The 17,854-nt window shown below is 56.5% G+C and overlaps 7 protein-coding genes across 7 annotated transcripts; 2 read left to right on the top strand and 5 right to left on the bottom strand.

Annotated features, from left to right (window-relative positions):
• Positions 1-194: 194 nt before the first annotated feature.
• B0H64DRAFT_411636 (uncharacterized protein) lies at positions 195-1,065 on the bottom strand. Its single transcript, XM_062804864.1, has one exon. It carries the CDS (start codon positions 1,029-1,031, stop codon positions 372-374), a length of 660 nt encoding a protein of 219 aa, XP_062654107.1. The 5' UTR covers positions 1,032-1,065; the 3' UTR covers positions 195-371.
• A 200-nt stretch (positions 1,066-1,265) lies between these two features.
• B0H64DRAFT_52360 (uncharacterized protein) lies at positions 1,266-2,306 on the top strand. The gene has a single exon (XM_062808377.1). The coding sequence runs from the start codon at positions 1,501-1,503 to the stop codon at positions 2,143-2,145; it is 645 nt and encodes a 214-aa protein (XP_062654106.1). The 5' UTR covers positions 1,266-1,500; the 3' UTR covers positions 2,146-2,306.
• Positions 2,307-3,468, bottom strand: B0H64DRAFT_52359 (high mobility group box-domain-containing protein). Its single transcript, XM_062808376.1, has 4 exons — positions 3,149-3,468; positions 2,950-3,095; positions 2,734-2,892; positions 2,307-2,683 (listed from the first exon to the last, which is right to left on the bottom strand). The coding sequence occupies exons 1-4, from the start codon at positions 3,307-3,309 to the stop codon at positions 2,469-2,471; spliced, it is 681 nt and encodes a 226-aa protein (XP_062654105.1). The 5' UTR covers positions 3,310-3,468; the 3' UTR covers positions 2,307-2,468.
• A 1,018-nt stretch (positions 3,469-4,486) lies between these two features.
• On the bottom strand, positions 4,487-5,634 carry B0H64DRAFT_331726 (cyclin-like protein; the record flags this gene model as incomplete). The annotated part of the gene is made up of 2 exons (XM_062801019.1): positions 4,487-4,774; positions 4,825-5,634. The coding sequence occupies 2 exons, from the start codon at positions 5,632-5,634 to the stop codon at positions 4,487-4,489; spliced, it is 1,098 nt and encodes a 365-aa protein (XP_062654104.1).
• Positions 5,635-5,796: 162 nt separating this feature from the next.
• Positions 5,797-7,366, bottom strand: B0H64DRAFT_451847 (uncharacterized protein; the record flags this gene model as incomplete). Its single annotated transcript, XM_062807185.1, has 3 exons — positions 5,797-7,094; positions 7,206-7,239; positions 7,297-7,366. 3 exons carry the CDS (start codon positions 7,364-7,366, stop codon positions 5,870-5,872), a joined length of 1,329 nt encoding a protein of 442 aa, XP_062654103.1. The 3' UTR covers positions 5,797-5,869.
• Positions 7,367-8,380: 1,014 nt separating this feature from the next.
• Positions 8,381-8,795, top strand: B0H64DRAFT_378400 (uncharacterized protein; the record flags this gene model as incomplete). Its single annotated transcript, XM_062802582.1, has 2 exons — positions 8,381-8,450; positions 8,557-8,795. The coding sequence occupies 2 exons, from the start codon at positions 8,381-8,383 to the stop codon at positions 8,793-8,795; spliced, it is 309 nt and encodes a 102-aa protein (XP_062654102.1).
• Positions 8,796-9,905: 1,110 nt separating this feature from the next.
• Positions 9,906-13,796, bottom strand: B0H64DRAFT_451837 (P-loop containing nucleoside triphosphate hydrolase protein; the record flags this gene model as incomplete). Its single annotated transcript, XM_062807184.1, has 6 exons — positions 9,906-10,204; positions 10,251-12,497; positions 12,534-12,960; positions 13,033-13,085; positions 13,158-13,481; positions 13,755-13,796. 6 exons carry the CDS (start codon positions 13,794-13,796, stop codon positions 9,935-9,937), a joined length of 3,363 nt encoding a protein of 1,120 aa, XP_062654101.1. The 3' UTR covers positions 9,906-9,934.
• Positions 13,797-17,854: the final 4,058 nt, after the last annotated feature.

Raw genomic sequence — 17,854 nt, 5'->3', positions numbered from 1 at the left:
ATCTGGTGATATGACACGGCGTCGCAGGTGTTGTTTATGGAAAGGAGCGGAAGCTGGGCGAACCGAGGCACAGGAAGGTGGATGGCTGCCGCGAAGCGGCACGGTCTGAGGGAGCGCACGGACCGAAGCGGCAAACTACGCCGCCTGGGTCCGTGCGCTCTCTGTCCCACGGCAATATCCGCAGCGTTCGCGACAAGAAGACCTTCCTCCCAAGTCTGCCGTTATCTTCAAGTCGTGGTATATATCCTGAATGGCCACGAGCATCATCCTCCACAGCCCGGTTATCTTCATGACGCGCAATTCCGCATTTGGCTTTCCGGAATGGGTGACGAACCTCACCCAGTTGCCCATTCTTTTCGTGTGAAGTTGCGCTACTGTCCGGTCGAGGGCCTTAGGAAATCAATTGACCAGCAGTCGTGGTTGGAGCCCAGTGGCACGAATTCCCCTGTGAGCTCCCCAAGTACCTGGTCTTTCCGGTACGCCAACACTCCTTCAACGGCGACTGCGCGTAGGATCCGACCGTCTTCTACATCCGTTCGAGGTAGATGGCGAGGCAAGATGTTGGTGATACAGTTGCATGCTTTCTCTCCGCACAGATCGCATTGGGTCTCACCAGGCAGGATATAATTTGGGTGTTGCGGCCATTCCCACGGCCAGACGTCGGGAGCACCCTCCCACTTGTCGAAGTCGCACACGTTTGTTGTAATAACTTGAAACCGCTCCATCAGCGGTAGCAGTTGCGTCCGAGACAGACGCTCCACTGTTTGTGCGTCTTCGCTTTCCCATAGAAATTCGGGGACGTCTCTCTGCTCCAGAATCGCGCACTGAAAGATGTTCGCCATTCGACGGATTGAGAGGTTGAACTCGTCCATCCGAAGAGATTTGCGGAAGAGCGCGATATTGAGCCCGCTGTCGTGGTATTGCGCACCCCTTGGACTATAAGGGTCTGATCGATCTCCTCGGTTTGGCGGGATCAGACATACGGCAAAGTCCTGACAAATGACAGGACTTGAATTTTTGATCGATCTCATGCATCAAGCCAGGAAGCTCTGCAGCAATCTGCCCAAGGAGGACCTTGCTAAGACGGCCGCGCAGCTTGCCGATTCCGAGAGAGGAGCGCGGAAGGGCATTCCAGGCTCCAGAGCCGAAGAACTCGGCCTCCTCAGCATCCCGGGTTGCGAGGTCCCAAGAGCCTTCCTCAGAGTCCATATTCTTCAGAACATGCCAGCCGTGGCGGAACTCGACCTCTTGGTTCCTAGCGAGAGAGACGTACAGGGCTTCACTCCCGCCTCCTGGGACCAAGGTGTCGTGATGACGCCCAAAGTCCGGGTGCCACTGGGGTCTGCTGTCCGGGTCAGTTTCAGGACAATCTGGTTGGCAAAGTCGTTCTTGGCCGACACCACGGCAAGGATTATGCAACGCGGCTCCCTCATGTAGGACTGAACGACATCCTGGATGAGCTCAACGTCCGAAGTGGTTTGATTATTCGTCTCGGAGTGAATGAGCCCGGGAAGGTCGACAATGGTGAGATGGGGTTGGTCCGGGCCGGTCACTTCGATGCGGAGGATGTCCTTGCCAAAGGCTCTGCCGTACACCGTGATGCCCATCTCGGCCTTCGCTCTCTCGATCAAACGGGGAATATTGTCGAAACCATCCAGCTCCTCACGGAAGGCAAGAAGAGCCTTATGCTCAGCTTCCGGGCGGGATTCATGGGGGACAATGGAAACACCCGCGCTAATGTGTGAGGTCCTGCGCAGGACCAGCTCGTTGGTCTTGAGAGCAGAGCTTGCTCAGGGAGCTCGGAAAGGCGACCATCTTGAGATGCTCTCTCCGCCTTCAGCGCTTCGATTGGGTTTGCTTTCGTGGTGTGCTCTTGTCACCGTCTGTTCAGCGTTGGCGGTAGCTGCGTTGTGCCATTGGCGTGATCGCGGGGCATCACCTGGTCGGCAGGAGAGCGACTCGCATGGCGGCTTCGTCGATAGGGCCCCGAACGTTGAGCATCTCGTAACTCGGAGCATGGTGGAAGACGGCAACTCTTCGTCGTTCGCAGTCAGGCAAGTCGGCAATCACAGTCATACAATGAGTCGAGAAGGTCGGTATGGCCAAGACTTGTTTGTGTACCCAGTTCTATGTATCCTCCGCTAAGCGCCTTATGGGATGCAAATGTATCTTCAGTCGCCTTCAATCGCCTTCAATCGTCCTCAATCGTCCGCAAGAACCATCTCAATGACAAACAATGCCAAGTAGATGTCGGCTATTCGATTCATCCCGACCTCTGCCCCCTTCCAAAAGGTCTTACCTGTCTTTGTGGATTTCTTTTCCTTTCTTTTTTTTTTCTTTTTTGGCTTTCCGAGTTCAGTGGCGCTTCTGAATAGTTGTTCGTTGCTGCTTGGCCGTGTGATCGGCAACTCTGGATGTCATGGGTCTACCGATTCAGGCCCGTGGTGGTGAGCGTTGCTGAGCAGAAATCAAAGCCCAGCGGCAATCAGTCTCTCAGCGACTGTCATCGGGTCGCGAGTCAAGTTGCGCTTGGACAAGGGAAGCTGGGGGTTGCGACGGCCCGCCACATAACGGTAGCCCGGATACATCTCCTTGTGAACGCGATCCTCCTCATCGGCTAGGATCTTGAAGCGTGCTTTGACCTCGGGCTTCTCGGCTTGCCAGGTCTGCGCAACAACCTGGGCTGCTGGGTGTCAGCACTGCACAGCGACAAAAAGGGAACAAAAGACTTACAGATGCAGGCAGCCGTCACGCCAGGGTTGCAAGCGTGGATCTTGGCGGACATCCACTGACGGTAGATGATGAATTGATTGCGAGGACGACGGAGGCGCAGCTTAGAGATCTTCTGATGCTTCACGCCCTGGTGGCCGATCGGCAGCTGGACGATGGAGTCTGCTTGAATGATTAGGTCTCCGACAACATGGACTGAGGCACCCGAGATTCACTTACCGGGTTCAGAGATGCTGATCTCGGTGGACTTGATGACTTGATAAGCAGCCTTGTCCAGAGTCTCAGCGTAGGGGGCGCTGGTAATCCAGTACTGAGTGGAATTCTTGGGCCGAACAATGACAGCGTGTTTGCCATCATTGAAATTTCTGAAAAACGTTAGCTGGCTAATTGACCGGCAAGCTGGATGGATTAGACTGACTTGAAGTTCTCGAGCGCGACGCTCAGGATCTTGATGGCACCAGCTTCATCAACGTTATTGGCGGTGCACTGCACGTTCATTTCGTTTCCGTTGAAAGCGAACGCCAGAGGAGAGGCATCCTCCATAGCAGTCAAGTTGGTACCTGTGATGCAAGAGGCCATTGCTGCTGTGAGTAGAGAAAATCGAGTTGATTGTCGCTGGGGCTTTGCGAAAATAATTAGAGGTCGCTAGAAATCTGCTGGTTTTGTCCCAGAATGGTGAGAGAAAAGAAGTTGACGAAGTAAAGATTTGGAATCCGAGGACAGCCTTTTTCAAAAGGCAGTTGTGGGCTAAAATAAAACTTGGGAACCAGAAAAACTATCTAGACTTCGGTCCCTTCCAAAGAGGAGAGGCTGGTATTGTTATCGCAGAACAATACTAAGGAAAAGTACATACAACCCGGAATAAATTTCGCATAATATCAAGGGCGCAAGCATTGTGTGCGGTAAATTGATGAGGCTCCGGCCCCGTGCAAGCTCCCGCCTAGCTTTGAGTTTCCTCAGTGTCCCTCCCACTCCAACTTCCTACCGGATAGCCAGGAGCATCATTACCGTGAGAAGAAACAACCCCGGTTGTTGAGCGGGCTCGCCCAAACGAAATCATTGGGTGCAGGAAGTTCCATCCTACCCGTGCCGGCATGTACACCTGCTGGGAGAAGAGGAAGAATGCACGGCCGGGCAACTTTGGGAGCCCGATAGACTATGTGCTGTACAGCTCCGGGTTCAAGGATTGGTTCATTGACTCCAACATCCAAGAAGGCTTGCTGGGCTCAGATCTGTGTTGAGGATGTCATGAACCCGGCAAACTCACCAAAGGACCTGCTTCCAACATCAGCTAGGCTCATCCCCGAGTTCGACCGCCGACGAAGTATCCGGGATATGTTCGTTAAGAAAGCTACGCCATCATCAAAGGTGGATTCCAAAGTTTACTACGCCTAGCCCTCATGATACACCTCGCGTCATTAATACCGCACTTGGTGAGCCTTCGTCTTCATTCAGCCATGACTGCCACATCGCTATTCCGCGTGCAAAAATGTCATCCCACACCCATCAGAAAGCCTCACCTCTCGGTACCTCTAGCAGATATTGTTCTGTGGGCTCGAAATAAAAGAAAAGCAAAAGTCGTAAGTCGTAAGTCGCATTAGTTCGTCATGTGCACTATGGCCGTTGTAGAACTCCGCCGTTTTTTTGCTGAACGAAGACGGCCCAGCTAGCTCCACTCTCCCGGTTATATACCAAAGACAGGACAACTGAAAAAAAAAACCGAAAGGTGTCGATGAATAGTAGGAGTTGTCTAGCCCTAGATGGGAATGAGATTACGGGGAGCCTGGTACCGGCCAAGCATATCGTCGGTGAGAACACATGAGATGTCCCGGCGAACATCCCCGGCATACAGCCGGGTGAGCGTGAGTCCGGTCGCCATCTTGCCTGCCACGAAAGTCGAAGATTGCTGGTATTTCGGCGTCGCATACTTCTCGTACACGGCGCTGTGGTGCTTGCGTGGGTATTGGCAGCACTCAAAAAGCGTCTTGATGAGCGGTCTCAACTGGCTCAGCGTGTAGCCAGAGTAATGGATATGGGCGAAAGTCTGGTAATCGTTAGGATATCCGGCCAATCTCACGTCGATAGTCCACTTACCCAATTCCCTTTGCCTAAAAACAAACGGGAGATGCTGTACGCTCCGGCCGCTAGGAAGCTGGAAGGGCTGCTCACAAAACGCTCATCCAGGAGGGTAACCTCCAGAAAGTATTTGGCCAGCGTCCGTGTCTCCAGGTCATAATAATCAGCCTTGCCGATACGGTAGAGGAAGCTCATGGGACTGGGCCACCCTAGCTCGAAGTGCAACATGCTAAGCATGAAACGCGCAGCCTGGAGAATCTCATGTACGCTATAGCCCGAATTCACCGTATAGACGATGTCCTGAACGGACGGACAGTCGATATCTTCGTACTTAGCCGCCACAAAAAGAGCGGTGGCGCCGACCAGCTGGAGCTTTCCGAGAGGAACGGCCTTGACTGAGAGGAAGCGATCGATGTAGTTGACGGCGAGAAAAAGCGTCTCGGGAAGGAGGCAGAGCATATGGTGAACCTGAACCAGCCAGTCCATGAGGACAGAGCGCATCGGCCACTGGATCTCGATTTGGTCGTCCATGTAGTGGGCGTTCGGAAGCATCCGTACCTCGAGGTCTCGCATGTATGCGAAAATCTCGTCGCCGTACTCGGCAACCATCCTGACATCCCATTCTTCTTCCTTACTTTCCTCCTTTATCTGATGGGCTGTGACGTACGCCTTCGCCATCTTCAGCTCCTTTTCGACGCCAGCTGTGACATACGGCGCGAGTAGAGTCGTGGGGCCGCTCGTGGTGTTATCACTATGCGATCGGTAGGAATGGACCGGAATGTAGCCCTGCTCGTAGGGCACCTGCTCCTCTTCGTCGTCCACACGCATGATGGCGTGCCTGGGGTCTAGGGATGACGCGTCAGAGGGTAAAATCAGGAGGAAGTGCCGCTCCTTGAAGGGGTACTCCTGTCGGTCGTCCAGATAGGAAACTGCCGAATCTTGAAGCCCTTCCGCGCTCTGATTCTTGTTCAGCTGGCCAGTGTTGATGCTGTCAAAACCGCTCATTTTCTTTGCTGGCATCCCTTTCCCCGCGCCCGACGATTTCTTGGCACGTTTGATCTTGTTACCCGCCGTCGACGACATCATGAGCGAACAACTTCTCTTTTGTCTCCTTGTTGGCCTCTGACCGGATGACTTCGACGAACTCCCACTTGGTTTCATCTGGCAGAGTGACAACCCGCTCCAGAAACACGTCGGCGCTATTTTGGGCTCCCTGGACTGTGCTGTTCGGCGTGAGGAAGACCGTGATACCCGGAATCAGCTCCTGGTGGATCTTGGACATAAGCGAGCCGGATCGGCAGATGCAGTCGTTGTATCCGAAGCCTTCGGCCACCTCGCACGTGTCCGGGTCGCCCCGACAGACCAGTCTCATCAGATCCACCGTTCGCAAGACGGCGACGGTACCTAGAGCCACCATCGTCTTGCCGAGCCCCGTGTCTAGGGCACTGATATAGCCAGTTCGGCCCGTGCCGTACGTGGCATCCAGGAAGTGCCAAACATCCCGCAGCTGGCCGGGGCGTAGCGCCATCTTGGTGCCGAACAGCTTCTTCCCGCTATCCATCTCCCTACACGCTGGGTCGTGACGGAAGAAGCGGCAGGCCTCCGTCCATTCTTCTTCGGTCCCGCCAAGCGTTATAGAGCCCAGCGCGTCGGGGCCGTCGTTGGCCTCATGTTCATCATATGCAGTGGTCGGTCCACCAGGGTCAGATAGCGCCCCATCGTCCGGCTCCGTGTGAGCGTTGGACGAGATCGAAATGACGTCGTTGTCCCTTTCGCGTTCTTCGGTTCTCTTGTCGTGGGCGGCCGACCTGGCAGGGCTAAATGGCGCCCCCTCCCCCGGTTCGGTGTCGGACCGTATGCTGGGGGTAGTGTCAGTTGGTTGCGTGACGTAGCGGCACAGCAAGATATGATCCCCATAGTGAGGGTCTTTCTCCAGCCCCTCTTCGCAGGCGCTGTTGAGAGCCCGGCGAAGGAGGGGCGCAGTGCTCGCGTCTAGCCATCTCTGGTTGCCGCTATAGCGGCCGATTTCCACTTCGAGCCTTAAGGAGTCAAGGCATACGGTGGCTGAGCGGGCGTGACTCGGCGCTCTTATTCTCGTATCGTCCAAAAACGCTTCCTGGAGCGCCTCGAGAAGGGCGCCCGTATCGATGCGTTCCGATACGACGTCTTCCCTCTCGTCGTACCTCTCGCGGGTCAGCCACTGCGTCAGGATGCCGATGAACGTTGTACCGGATTGCAACTCCAGCGCAACACCAACGTTTCGAAGGCAAACCCTATCCTCGGGCACGCTAGAATTGTCAACCTGCTTTTGCCGCTTGGCAGGAGTCAAGGCCCAGAGCGCTGCAGAGCCCGGCTCAGACACACCGCGCTTTTTAGAGCTGCCATTTCCCGCGTCCTACTCGGGTATGTGGGAGTCTGATGGGGTCGGCATGGCTGACGGGCAAAGGAGTTAGCTTCAACCGTAGGTGGGGCGAAATCGGCTGGGCGTACCTGGGAGGCGGCTGCTACTGGAAAAAGCTTGGCGTCCCTCCAGAGATCGCTCAGGCTCGCTCGCCTCCATAGCGTGATAGACTTTAGGGAACTGGATCCGCAGGTGATTGGGTCAGTTCGCGGCCGCCGACCGGATATTAATCGTTACTTACTACGTTCATCGACAATCAACGACCGTAAGATGTATGGGCGGTGGTTGGTTAAATTGTCGGCGCGTAGCGCGCTCGGAATGTTGCACAAAGAGTTGGCGGCGCACCGAAGGAAACAAAAAAAGGAACAGAAAGAAAGGTTTGACAGGAGTTAGGGCGTTGGGTGTCCAACCTAGCCGGAGTCGAACTGGAACTATTTGGCGGTTAGTTCCCGGCATCAACGCATCAACGGAATGCTAAAGCGACTGGTTCTTACTATGTTCCGTCCCGAATAACTGTTTGAAGGGGCCGAGGGGGCTGATTGCACAATCTGGCTGGGGTCGGAAAACGGCCACGCGGTTGTAACGAAGAACGCGAGAAGAAAATAGAACTCCCCGCAGGAATCAGCACCTTCCCGGCTTGACCGGTTCGCAACACAACGCGGTCGACGCAGAAAATCGTTGGACAAGGTCGGCCGAAGGATCGGGAGCGGTCGGAGAAATGCGGTCGAAGAAACGCGCTTGGAAGACGAAGACAGAGCGAAGAAACAGGAGGTAGCGGGCCGCCAGGTTGTTGCGGCGCAAGGATCCTGTGTTCATGCTGCAGCACTGGGGTGAGAGGCAGGGGAGGCAGGTGGAGAGCGGTTGCCGGGGACGAGGAGAGGCTTTGAACTCAAATGCCAAAAGTGGGGCGCCTCCCGCGAACGCCACAGAGTTGTCCATCCTGGCACGTGCAGGAAACATCGAACTTCTACCCTCTGTTTTCCTACCAAAACTTTCATCTCTCCTATACCGAGCTGCGCCATTACTACCATTCTACCTTCGTACGTTGTTTCGTCAAGAAGTTCTTTTTCTCGATTTTTTCTGACCGATTTTGCAGAACCTAGCATTTGCGACGACCGATCGATCATCGAAATCCGCCACACCAGCCGCCTCGGCAGGAAAGGAGTTTTCGAAATGGCGACGGAGCGCACAAAGACCCCGCCCACAGGCGCACAGGCTAGCGCGCAGGCTGCACAGTCGAAGGGTACGCCAAATTAGTCAAACTGCAATTCTTCCTGAAATTGATGTTGCGCATACCCCTTTTATGGGAGCATTACTTTCTGACATCATAACTAACATCCTTGGTGAAGAACAGAGCCAGGCGCTACAGGATATGCATACAGAGGTTCTGTCGAAGACCCATGACCCGGGGAAGGAGGTCGAATTCCTCGGAGAGCACCTTCCCCAGCCCCCTGAGGTGACAGTCACGAGCAAACCTGGGATGACTATCACTAAGACTGTTTACCCGCCATTGCCCGATGGCCGGTTCGGGAAGACGGTGATCCACTTGCAATCACACCCAGAGCAGGAAGGACACCACGGAGGGTAAACATTGGGATTATCAGTAGACAGCGAAGAACCATGGCGTGGATTTCTTGATATTCCGGTTGCTCTAGCAAAAGGGGGCGATGGAGAGGAGAGCTATACCAATACAACATTCCTCGTGATCTTGTCTATCTCTTACAGGTTTAGTGATCGCAAGCGACAACGCGTTTGATGATCTCGATGGCCGATCCGACGAATCTTTACACTTATGGCGGAAATTTCGGTTTTCCCACTGTCTAATGAGTTTCTTGTGGATTCAATTTGCCACCCCCGAGGCATGACCCTAACTATGTACTAGCTTTCGACCCTAAGAACGACTGGGGGGACCCGGGCCAGGCGGCCACCGTACTATCGGGAAGGGGCATATGACCGAAACCCCAACGCTCCTCGAGCGTTTCCGAAATTCCGGGCCACGTAGGGATGCTAGCTCCGCTTGACTAGGGCCATCAAAACGAAGACGACGACGACCGAGGTGCTGAGGAGGCTCCAAGATACGCAACCAAGGGTCCTCTTGGCGCTACACTAGAACTAGACGGGGAGCTGTCCTTGGCTGCGCCGCATCACCTGCTTGCTCGCCCGCCGTCACCCTGTCCGCGTGAGGAAGAGGGGCAAGAACCGCGCGTGCCGGTAAGTCTGTCTCACTCGACTGAGAGTGAGTGGGCAATGAGCCGCTCGTGGTGTCCGATAAGCCCGCGACCATATAGCACTGACATATGCAATGACCACGTTGAGTGAGATTAGTTCCCTATGTGACCTGACAAGCAAGACTATCATAAGGCAGCCGGCCTCTGACCTTGACACGGCAAACCCGAGCTGGTCAACCCAACAATGAACCCCTCCTCCGAATAGCCACGTCCGAGTCAGCCATGTCCGCCGGTAATCAAACATCCACCAGGCACCCTCGGAACCTGGATACACACTATGGCGCGGCTCTGGAATAAGAGAGACCGAATAGAAAAAGCAGATGAGGACGGCGCCTCCCACATCCCTCCTTAAAGGCGATGCGCCCCGACCGCACCACGGCGAGTTCCAATCCCGAGCAAGTGAACCCGAGCAACCGGACTCAAACAATACAGATATATCCTCCCTGTGCCAATGCCCACGCGCCGAAAAAAAAAAGAAAAGTAGGCGAGTCGGTCGCCGTTACTTCGTATGGCCCCACACCTCCGTCTCGATGGCGGCGCGGTTCAGCTGCCGCCGGCGAACGACCATCTCGGCCTTATTGTCCGGGTCGAGAAGCAGGGTCAGGTGCGGGGTGAAAAACCCACCCTCACGGTTGATACGACAGCCAACCTGTAGTTGCTTAGCGACGGTGCCAAGGGGGCCAAGCAGGACCAGGTAATTCGCCCGGGCCAGGTTGAGACCCTCGGCGATGATGCCGACGGTGGTGACTAGGACTTGGGGAGAGGGGGGCTCCGTGGGGGTGGTAGCATTCGCGCCGTAGCCGGTCGAGAGAGACGGTGACGAAGGGCTCTATAGCAGCCACGCGGTTGGCCGCGCTCATGCCGCGATCGACCATCTGGACGGGGATGTCGAAGGTGTTGGTGATCCATAAAAACGCCAGGTGGGCGACGAAGGGCGAGTCAGAGTAGACTAGCATCTTCTTGTCGGACACGACGTCGTTCGCACCGGGCGCCGGCTCTCGGTCGGCCAGCATTTTGCGGATCTGTATACCGAGCTGCTCCATCTTAGTGCTGCCGTTGCAGATGTCGCGCCAGAAGGGCCATGCCTTAGATTTGGCCCGGGCCTCCTTGATGGTGCCCTTGGTGAAGACGCCCCGGAAGTCCTCGCCGGTGAGGCTCCAATCGCAGTAGGGCGCTTGGCGGTGGAGGCGAGCCAGGGCTGGGAACGTGGCGCACAGCCTGAGCAGGCGGAAGCTGCTGCTAGTGTTGGGGGCGCCGGCACTGATCTGGCGGACGAGGAGCTCTAAGGTGGGCTCGGTACGCCGACGATGTTCTGGCAGCTCCTCCCACCTGGCGTGGCGCTCGTCCAACAACGCTTGCACCTCATCCTTTGTGGACGAGAAGATGTTCTCGATGCAAGCGGCAAACTGGGGCGGCGGCGGACAATCCACGACGTTGAAAGGGACCATGGGCACGGTTGACAGCGGAGCGCCAGCAAAGATGTCGTCTCGGCGGCGGCGGAGGGTGAAGGTGAGCACGAGAGCGCTGAGGTTGGAGAGGAAGACCTGCTGCTGCTGCTGATCTGATTCCGATTCCGAGCCGGCGGCGGCGGCGCCGAGGCCGCGGGCGAGCGTCTTGTTGTAATGCGAGGTCAGCCGCTTGAGCGCCTGAAGCGTGGACATGGTGGGCGGTCGGAGAGGGCTGCTCCAGCCGGCGCCTGGGTGGTTCAGGTGCTCCAGCAGCCTCTCGAAGTCCGCCGGGTCCCGGGTCATAGGTGTGCCCGTCAGGGCAAGGAGGTAAGTGGGACTCCGAGCGCGCCACTGCCAACGCCGGATGCGATCCCAGAGCATGGTGGTCTCGCCCTTGATGCAGTGGGCCTCGTCCACGATGATCCTGCCTGGCTGGACGGCGAACTGGACTACAGTGGGCGGCCGGCGGCGGTCGGCGGGGACGGCGAAGGTCGAATCGATACTCTTTACGGCCGACGTGTTGGGAACCAGCAGGATGTACCGAGACTGGCCGGGCTTGGGTTTGAGCCTGGCGCCTTCGTCTTGCAGGCCCGGCTTCTTGCTGCTCGTGGGAGGCCCGCGGGGTAGCTTGGCGATGTCGATGTCGGCGATGAGGCTGCGCACAGGCGCGGGATCGTCGGGCAGCGTGAGGAGGATCATGCCGTCGTCGGGGCTGGCGTCCACGAACTTGGAGAACTCATAGGCCCACGATCTCAGGATCAGCTTAGAACCAAACACTACTGTAGGTCCGTGCGAGAGGTCGGCAGCGATCCTGGCGGACCAGCTGCCGGCCTCGCAGGGGCATTGGAACCCGTGAGTGTAGGTTCCTGACGGGCACTTGGTGCGCTCGTCATCGGCTGCGAGGTGCTGGTCAGGGTGCTGGGAGACGTGATCGGCCTGCGCGCGCAGGCGGTGGCTAAGGACGGCGACGGCCAGGGACATGACCGTCTTGCCGAGTCCCATTTCGTCAGCGAGGAGGGCAGTGGCGATACCACGGGCCGCCTTGCTAGCGAACACCCAGAAAAAGGCCCAGAGCTGGTGGAACCGGAGGCCTTTCTTCATGCCCGGAGGGGTATGTGTGAAGCCAGGCTTTAGGACGTCGCTGGGATCGATGCCGAAGAATTTGCACATGTCGCGGCGGACCGCCTCAACGATGCTGGGGTCGATGGGTCCTGGCTCAAACGCCTCTCCGTCCTCGGGCTCAACGACGTCGGACTCAACGACGTCGGACTCAACGACGTCGGACTCAACGACGTCGGACTCAACGAGGTCGGGCTCGCTACACGAAAGGACGTTCGTAGCATCTCTATCACGTGGATAGGGGTCAAGTTCGTCGTCCGTAAGGAGATCTACGACCTCTACACTAGGTGACACCGGCGCGATAACATCCTGGGGAGTCTGAGCCGAAGGCAGCGCCCAGATACGGATGCTCACGGGCAAGGTAGGGTTGTAGTAGCGGTTGGGGTCGAGAGGGACGCCCGAGGTCTTGAGCTGAGTAAGGAACAGCCGCCATTCGCGCTCGTCGGGGATGAGGGCAAAAGAGGTGCGCCGGTCGGCGTCCGCCGGGGAGACATACTAGATCCGTAGGTCGGAGAGGCCGAACCAGGCCACGAGGCCTTCGAGACGGTAGCGCGCGGGATCGTCGAGCGGGCGGGTGATGTCATGGCCGCGCACGATGGCGGATAGGGCGTCTACCGGACACTCTCGGGGAGGGTCGAACGCAGATACCCGGACCAAGATGGTGTCGAGGGAGGGAGGGTAGGACCGAGGGGTCGATTTACAAACTAGCACCTGGGCGCAGGCAGACCCAGGGAGCGCGGAGGCGGGCGAGCGAGTCGTGTCCGATGGGGTATGTGGGGTGGGATTCGGGCCGGGCTCAGGGACGCCCGACCTATGCCGCTTGGGCGTGTTGTGTTGACTGTGATTCTCGCCAGCCCGCTTAGAACTGCGCGTGCTAGACGTGGTGGTCTCCACGACGGCGGATATAGGTGGTTGAAGTTGTGCACCGCCGCGGCGCTGGGAGGAAGGGTCGGTATATCTGCACGCGGGTTCATGGTCAGCGCCGGGCGACCCACGAGAACGGGGTCGGCAGATCGGGGGAGAAGCTTACCTAACGTCCATCTCGGCCGCAGCGATCTTTTGGATGCGGCTCGGTGATGGTTCCTGCGGCAGGTTAGGTCTGGCGCCTTAACAGAGCGAAAGAAAAAAAAAAATTAAGTGGAAGGGTTGCCGTACCTGGTCTCGCTCGTCGGAATTGGGAAATTGAGGCGGCAGACGCGCACGCGGTTCGCGGATGTGTTCCGACGTGGTAGAGTCGAATTCTCCCGACCTGCAGAGGATCGGGACTAGCTGCTGGCCGCGGGAACCGACAGTGCACTGGATTTGTGACGACGCGGCGAGTGGTAGGTTCGATAGTTCGCTCGGACTGCTCAGAAGATCGAGTAACACGGAAGGCCGACGATGCAGCGGTGCGGCGTAGGTGAGGGAGAATGACGAGGGAGTTACGAGTTGAGGAATTGTTTGGTGGGGTATCGAGGACGCGTGCGATCCGAGGAACATCTATGTTCCGAAAGGTTCCTCATGCACCACGCCACACACGCATCGCAGAAAACAGGCAGGTATGGGAAAGTACTTGTCACCTTCGAAGATCATTACTTGTTCCAAATCACTAGCAATCCCACCTACTTCCGCGAGAAGAGAAGCTCCTTACTGTTTAGAGTGCTCGGCAAAGCCCTTGACTGCGTTCCCGACCCAGCTGTATATCGAGTTGTCCGTTAAAACAAATATACGATTGTTAGCACTTGGTCGTTACACTGTGGGAGCCTCGCTAACCTCCCTGAAATATCCTTTCTCTGACGCAAGGCGTTTAACCATTTCGACGTCCGGTTCAAGACCTCCTCCTTACCTCGACAAAATACCGTGTAGTTTGTTTTATGGACCTACCGGGGTAATCAAGGCTCAGACGGAGACAAGACAAGGCTGACCTTTCTCTCGACAAGAGACTCCACATTGGTTGGAAACCCGCAGATGAGAGTCTACCTATTCTGTCGGACGCCCTCTTCGATTTCCCCGTCCAAGATGTTGATCACCATATCTGTCGGGACAGGCGACCCTTCCTCCAGGCAACTCTTGAGATAGTTCCAGAATGGTGAGAGAAAAGAAGTTGACGAAGTAAAGATTTGGAATCCGAGGACAGCCTTTTTCAAAAGGCAGTTGTGGGCTAAAATAAAACTTGGGAACCAGAAAAACTATCTAGACTTCGGTCCCTTCCAAAGAGGAGAGGCTGGTATTGTTATCGCAGAACAATACTAAGGAAAAGTACACACAACCCGGAATAAATTTCGCATAATATCAAGGGCGCAAGCATTGTGTGCGGTAAATTGATGAGGCTCCGGCCCCGTGCAAGCTCCCGCCTAGCTTTGAGTTTCCTCAGTGTCCCTCCCACTCCAACTTCCTACCGGATAGCCAGGAGCATCATTACCGTGAGAAGAAACAACCCCGGTTGTTGAGCGGGCTCGCCCAAGCGAAATCATTGGGATCTCCTTGAGATCAAGAACATCATCAAGAATCATGGCCGACCAGCGCGTCCCCAAACCTGTATCGTTTCCTAGCAACCAACCTTCCAAATCCCGCGAGATACAAATGAATCGCCGGGCGCTTGGCCAGGTGAGCATCTATTCGGCGATTTGATGACGTGTCGGGCGACAGGTCGAGCACCAGTCCGTCCACTGCACCAGGCCGCGCGATCGGGGCATGTTGGGGGCCGGGATTCGTTGACGAGGACCAGATATGATGGTGGGGGCCTGCTTGGTGTTATGTTTTGATCTATGAAGAACGAGGAGAGGAAAATGAACGTTGGCGCGCTGGCTTGAGTTGACTCCTGGATTGAAGTTGAACTAAGTTTCCAGTTCAGGTTTGTTGGGAAGGTTAAAAGAGTGTCGATGTCCATCGTGGAGCCCCATCATACACTTCACCTTATGTCAACATGTCCAGAATTAATTACGACAAAGTCACCATGCCAACGCCTCTTTCAAACACCTGAGGACCCCAGGTGCACCCGGTGAGGACATTGCGACGGAATTAGCAGATAGATCCAAGCACAGTCCGGTCCCTTCCGAGGCCACGCCTATCGAACCCACCGCCAGTTCGGAGGACGCAGTGGCCGAAGAAACGGAAGAGCGGGTGTTTGAGTTACGCTCTTCGGCCATGTTTCCGATCGACGACCAGGCCACCTTCGCAGAGCAGGATAAGCTGGAATTCATTAGTCTAGCGTTAGAGGCTGAGCGCGAATCTGATGACCGCTATGAGGCTGGTCCTGGCGAGGCACCCTCGATGCAGGTCTATGGCTCCTCGGAACGGCCGTTCATCCGGATATCGCGCGGTAGTGAGTTTGCCGACGCGTTCTCTCCCGACTATTTCCCCAAGACGTTCCCTTCTTGCTTTCCGTATGGGCGTGGCGGACCCCGGGTGGCGGACCGCAACGAAGAGGGAGGCTCAGTCAATCCCCTATTGCGAGATATGACGCTAGAATCGTGGGCCAAGGTCGTCCTGCAGAGACACGGTGGGCATTTTGCCCAGCACCCCATGTTTGGGTTCCTCATCTTCAACATTCTTGTAAGGTCCCGGAATCGACGAATCGGCCAGGGACGCTTGAAGCGGTCGGCTCTCCGACGCGTTGAGGGAATCCATCGAAGGCTGACACCCGAGCGGTTGAGGGAGGCGCAAAAGGAGATGTCTGAGACGGGAAAGACGACGGACGGACGTCCTTGCAGTTATGAAGGAGCTCTCTCTATACGGTAGCCGACATCGATTATCAAACGAGAGCCGCCTGTCGATGCGGAAGAAGATCTGGTCCATGATCGTGGCGTTCGGCCTCACGGCTATCTGGTTTACGCTCAACCCAAACGACATCAACAACCCGGTCAAGCTGAAGCTTGCGGCGCATAGGGGACGGGATGGCGAGGCCGCCAGAGCCTTTCTCAGCGCACTGTCCACGGCGCTGCAGGTGACGACCCTCTCGGTCCACGATCCTCTGAGCTCGACTCTTTTCTTCTTCCGCGAGATCTCCCTGTTTTTTGAGCACTACGTTCGCGTTGGGCGGCCTTCTATATACGGGAACGTCAGTCACTATTACGCCACGGTAGAGACCAACGACCGCGCGGCCCTTCACCTGCACGGCCTGCTGTGGCTGGACGGGAACCTAGATCTGGCGAATCTCGTCCGCGATATGGCCAACCCCGACGAAGGGGTATACCGGTCCAAAGTGAAGAGCTTCTTGGATGACGTATTCACCGGGACCCTGGACGAGGCCCTGGCGAAGGAGGCAACGGAGAGTGGCAAGAAGACCACCGTGGTAGAGCCCGAGATGATTCACGACGCGGAGTGGCTATCGGGGGGGTTTGAGCGCGAAGCCAACTTCGTCGCGTCTCGCTGCCAAGTCCATCACCATACCGCTACGTGTGTGAAGTACTCGATCAAGGAAGTTCTCAAGTCGGGTACGGAGAAATGCAAAGCGCAGCTATGTCGGTTCCGGGCTCCGTGGAAACTCGTGCCGGAGACTAGCTTTATGGAAGACGGCCTGCTCGAGGTGAAACGGGATCATCAGATGGTCAATCAGTACAACCAGAGCATGGCCGTGGGTCTTCGGCATAATACTGACATATCACCAATCCTTACGCGGAAAAAGGGGCTGGCGCTCGTCCACTACATTTGCAACTACGCCTCGAAGCTCAACGCTCCGATGTGGAAGCGACTCGCTCATGCAGAGGAGCTGCTGGAGTTGGCCTTACAGCAGCAAGGAGAGCCAGACGGCTCGGCTGCGCCGTCGGCGATGGGAGAAGCCACCAGATCGTTCCTCCTACGAGTCGCAAATCGAATCTACACGAGCAGAGAGCTCTCACATCCCGAGGTGCTTGGCTATCTGCTCGGCTTCGAGACCGACTTCACGAACGTCCCTGCCTGGAGCTGGATACATCTGAATTCCTTGTACTGGGCCTGTGCTAGACAGTGGCCTGGTCTGCGAGAAGCATTGGCGAACCTTGGTGAAGAGCCGTACCCAAACAATGTCTACTTCGGAGAAAGCGGCTTCAAGCTCTCTTATTTGGAAGCGTACAAGCACCGCGGGCCGATCCTCGAGCACCTCTGTTTCTATGACTACGTATCCTTTGTGGTCCTGAAAAAGGAGCATTGTCACCGGCGAGACCCGACCTCGGTTCCTTTTCCACCATCGGCAACAGTCTGCCAAGGATGGATTCAATGCCTCCGAACTCCTAACGGGACAGCAGTCCCCGTCTTTCATGGTCGCCTCACAGACGAGTTCGAAGAGCAGGACGAGAAATTTGTAAGAAGGTAAGTAGCAGGATCCTCTTGGCGTAAAAGGAAAGGGTTTACATGTCACATACAGAAACGCAGTTCTGCACCTTGCGCTCTTCGTTCCATGGGAAAGGTTTCAGGCTGAGCCGGCGGACGATATACCAGGACTTTGGCGATCGCTCGAGGGGCAGCTGGGCGCCCGAATCCGCTCACACGTCCAGAACATCGCTCTGCTACGCGTCTCGGCGGACGATGCCCGTGCTGACCGAAAGCTGCAAGGGCTAGAACAGGAAAACGAAGACGTCGTCGACGGGTTTGACTTTGACGACCGGGAGGGGGACGATGACGGCGTCGGACCGGATGTTGGGGGCATCGATCCACAGGACCATTACGAAGCTTTCTTGGATGTCCTTTCAACGGTTCAAGGCAGCGAGATTAGGGATATGACAGCGACTTCGGCCCTGAGGCGCTTGGACGAAGAGGCGAGGGCAGTTGACCCAAGCCAGGACGGCAGCACTGCCGCCCAACGCGGTCGCCACTTCTATACCATGTTGCAGGATCTGCAAAGCTCGCCTTTCCGAGGCATGGGACTTCCCAGCCGCGAGGAGATCGACGCAGTA

The sequence above is a fragment of the Chaetomium fimeti genome (assembly GCF_033439085.1).
Source record: "Chaetomium fimeti strain CBS 168.71 chromosome Unknown B0H64scaffold_12, whole genome shotgun sequence".
Classification (NCBI taxonomy): Eukaryota; Fungi; Ascomycota; class Sordariomycetes; order Sordariales; family Chaetomiaceae; genus Chaetomium; species Chaetomium fimeti.
The sequence above is the reverse complement of the archived record's forward strand: the minus strand, read 5'-3'. Positions and strand labels throughout refer to the sequence as shown.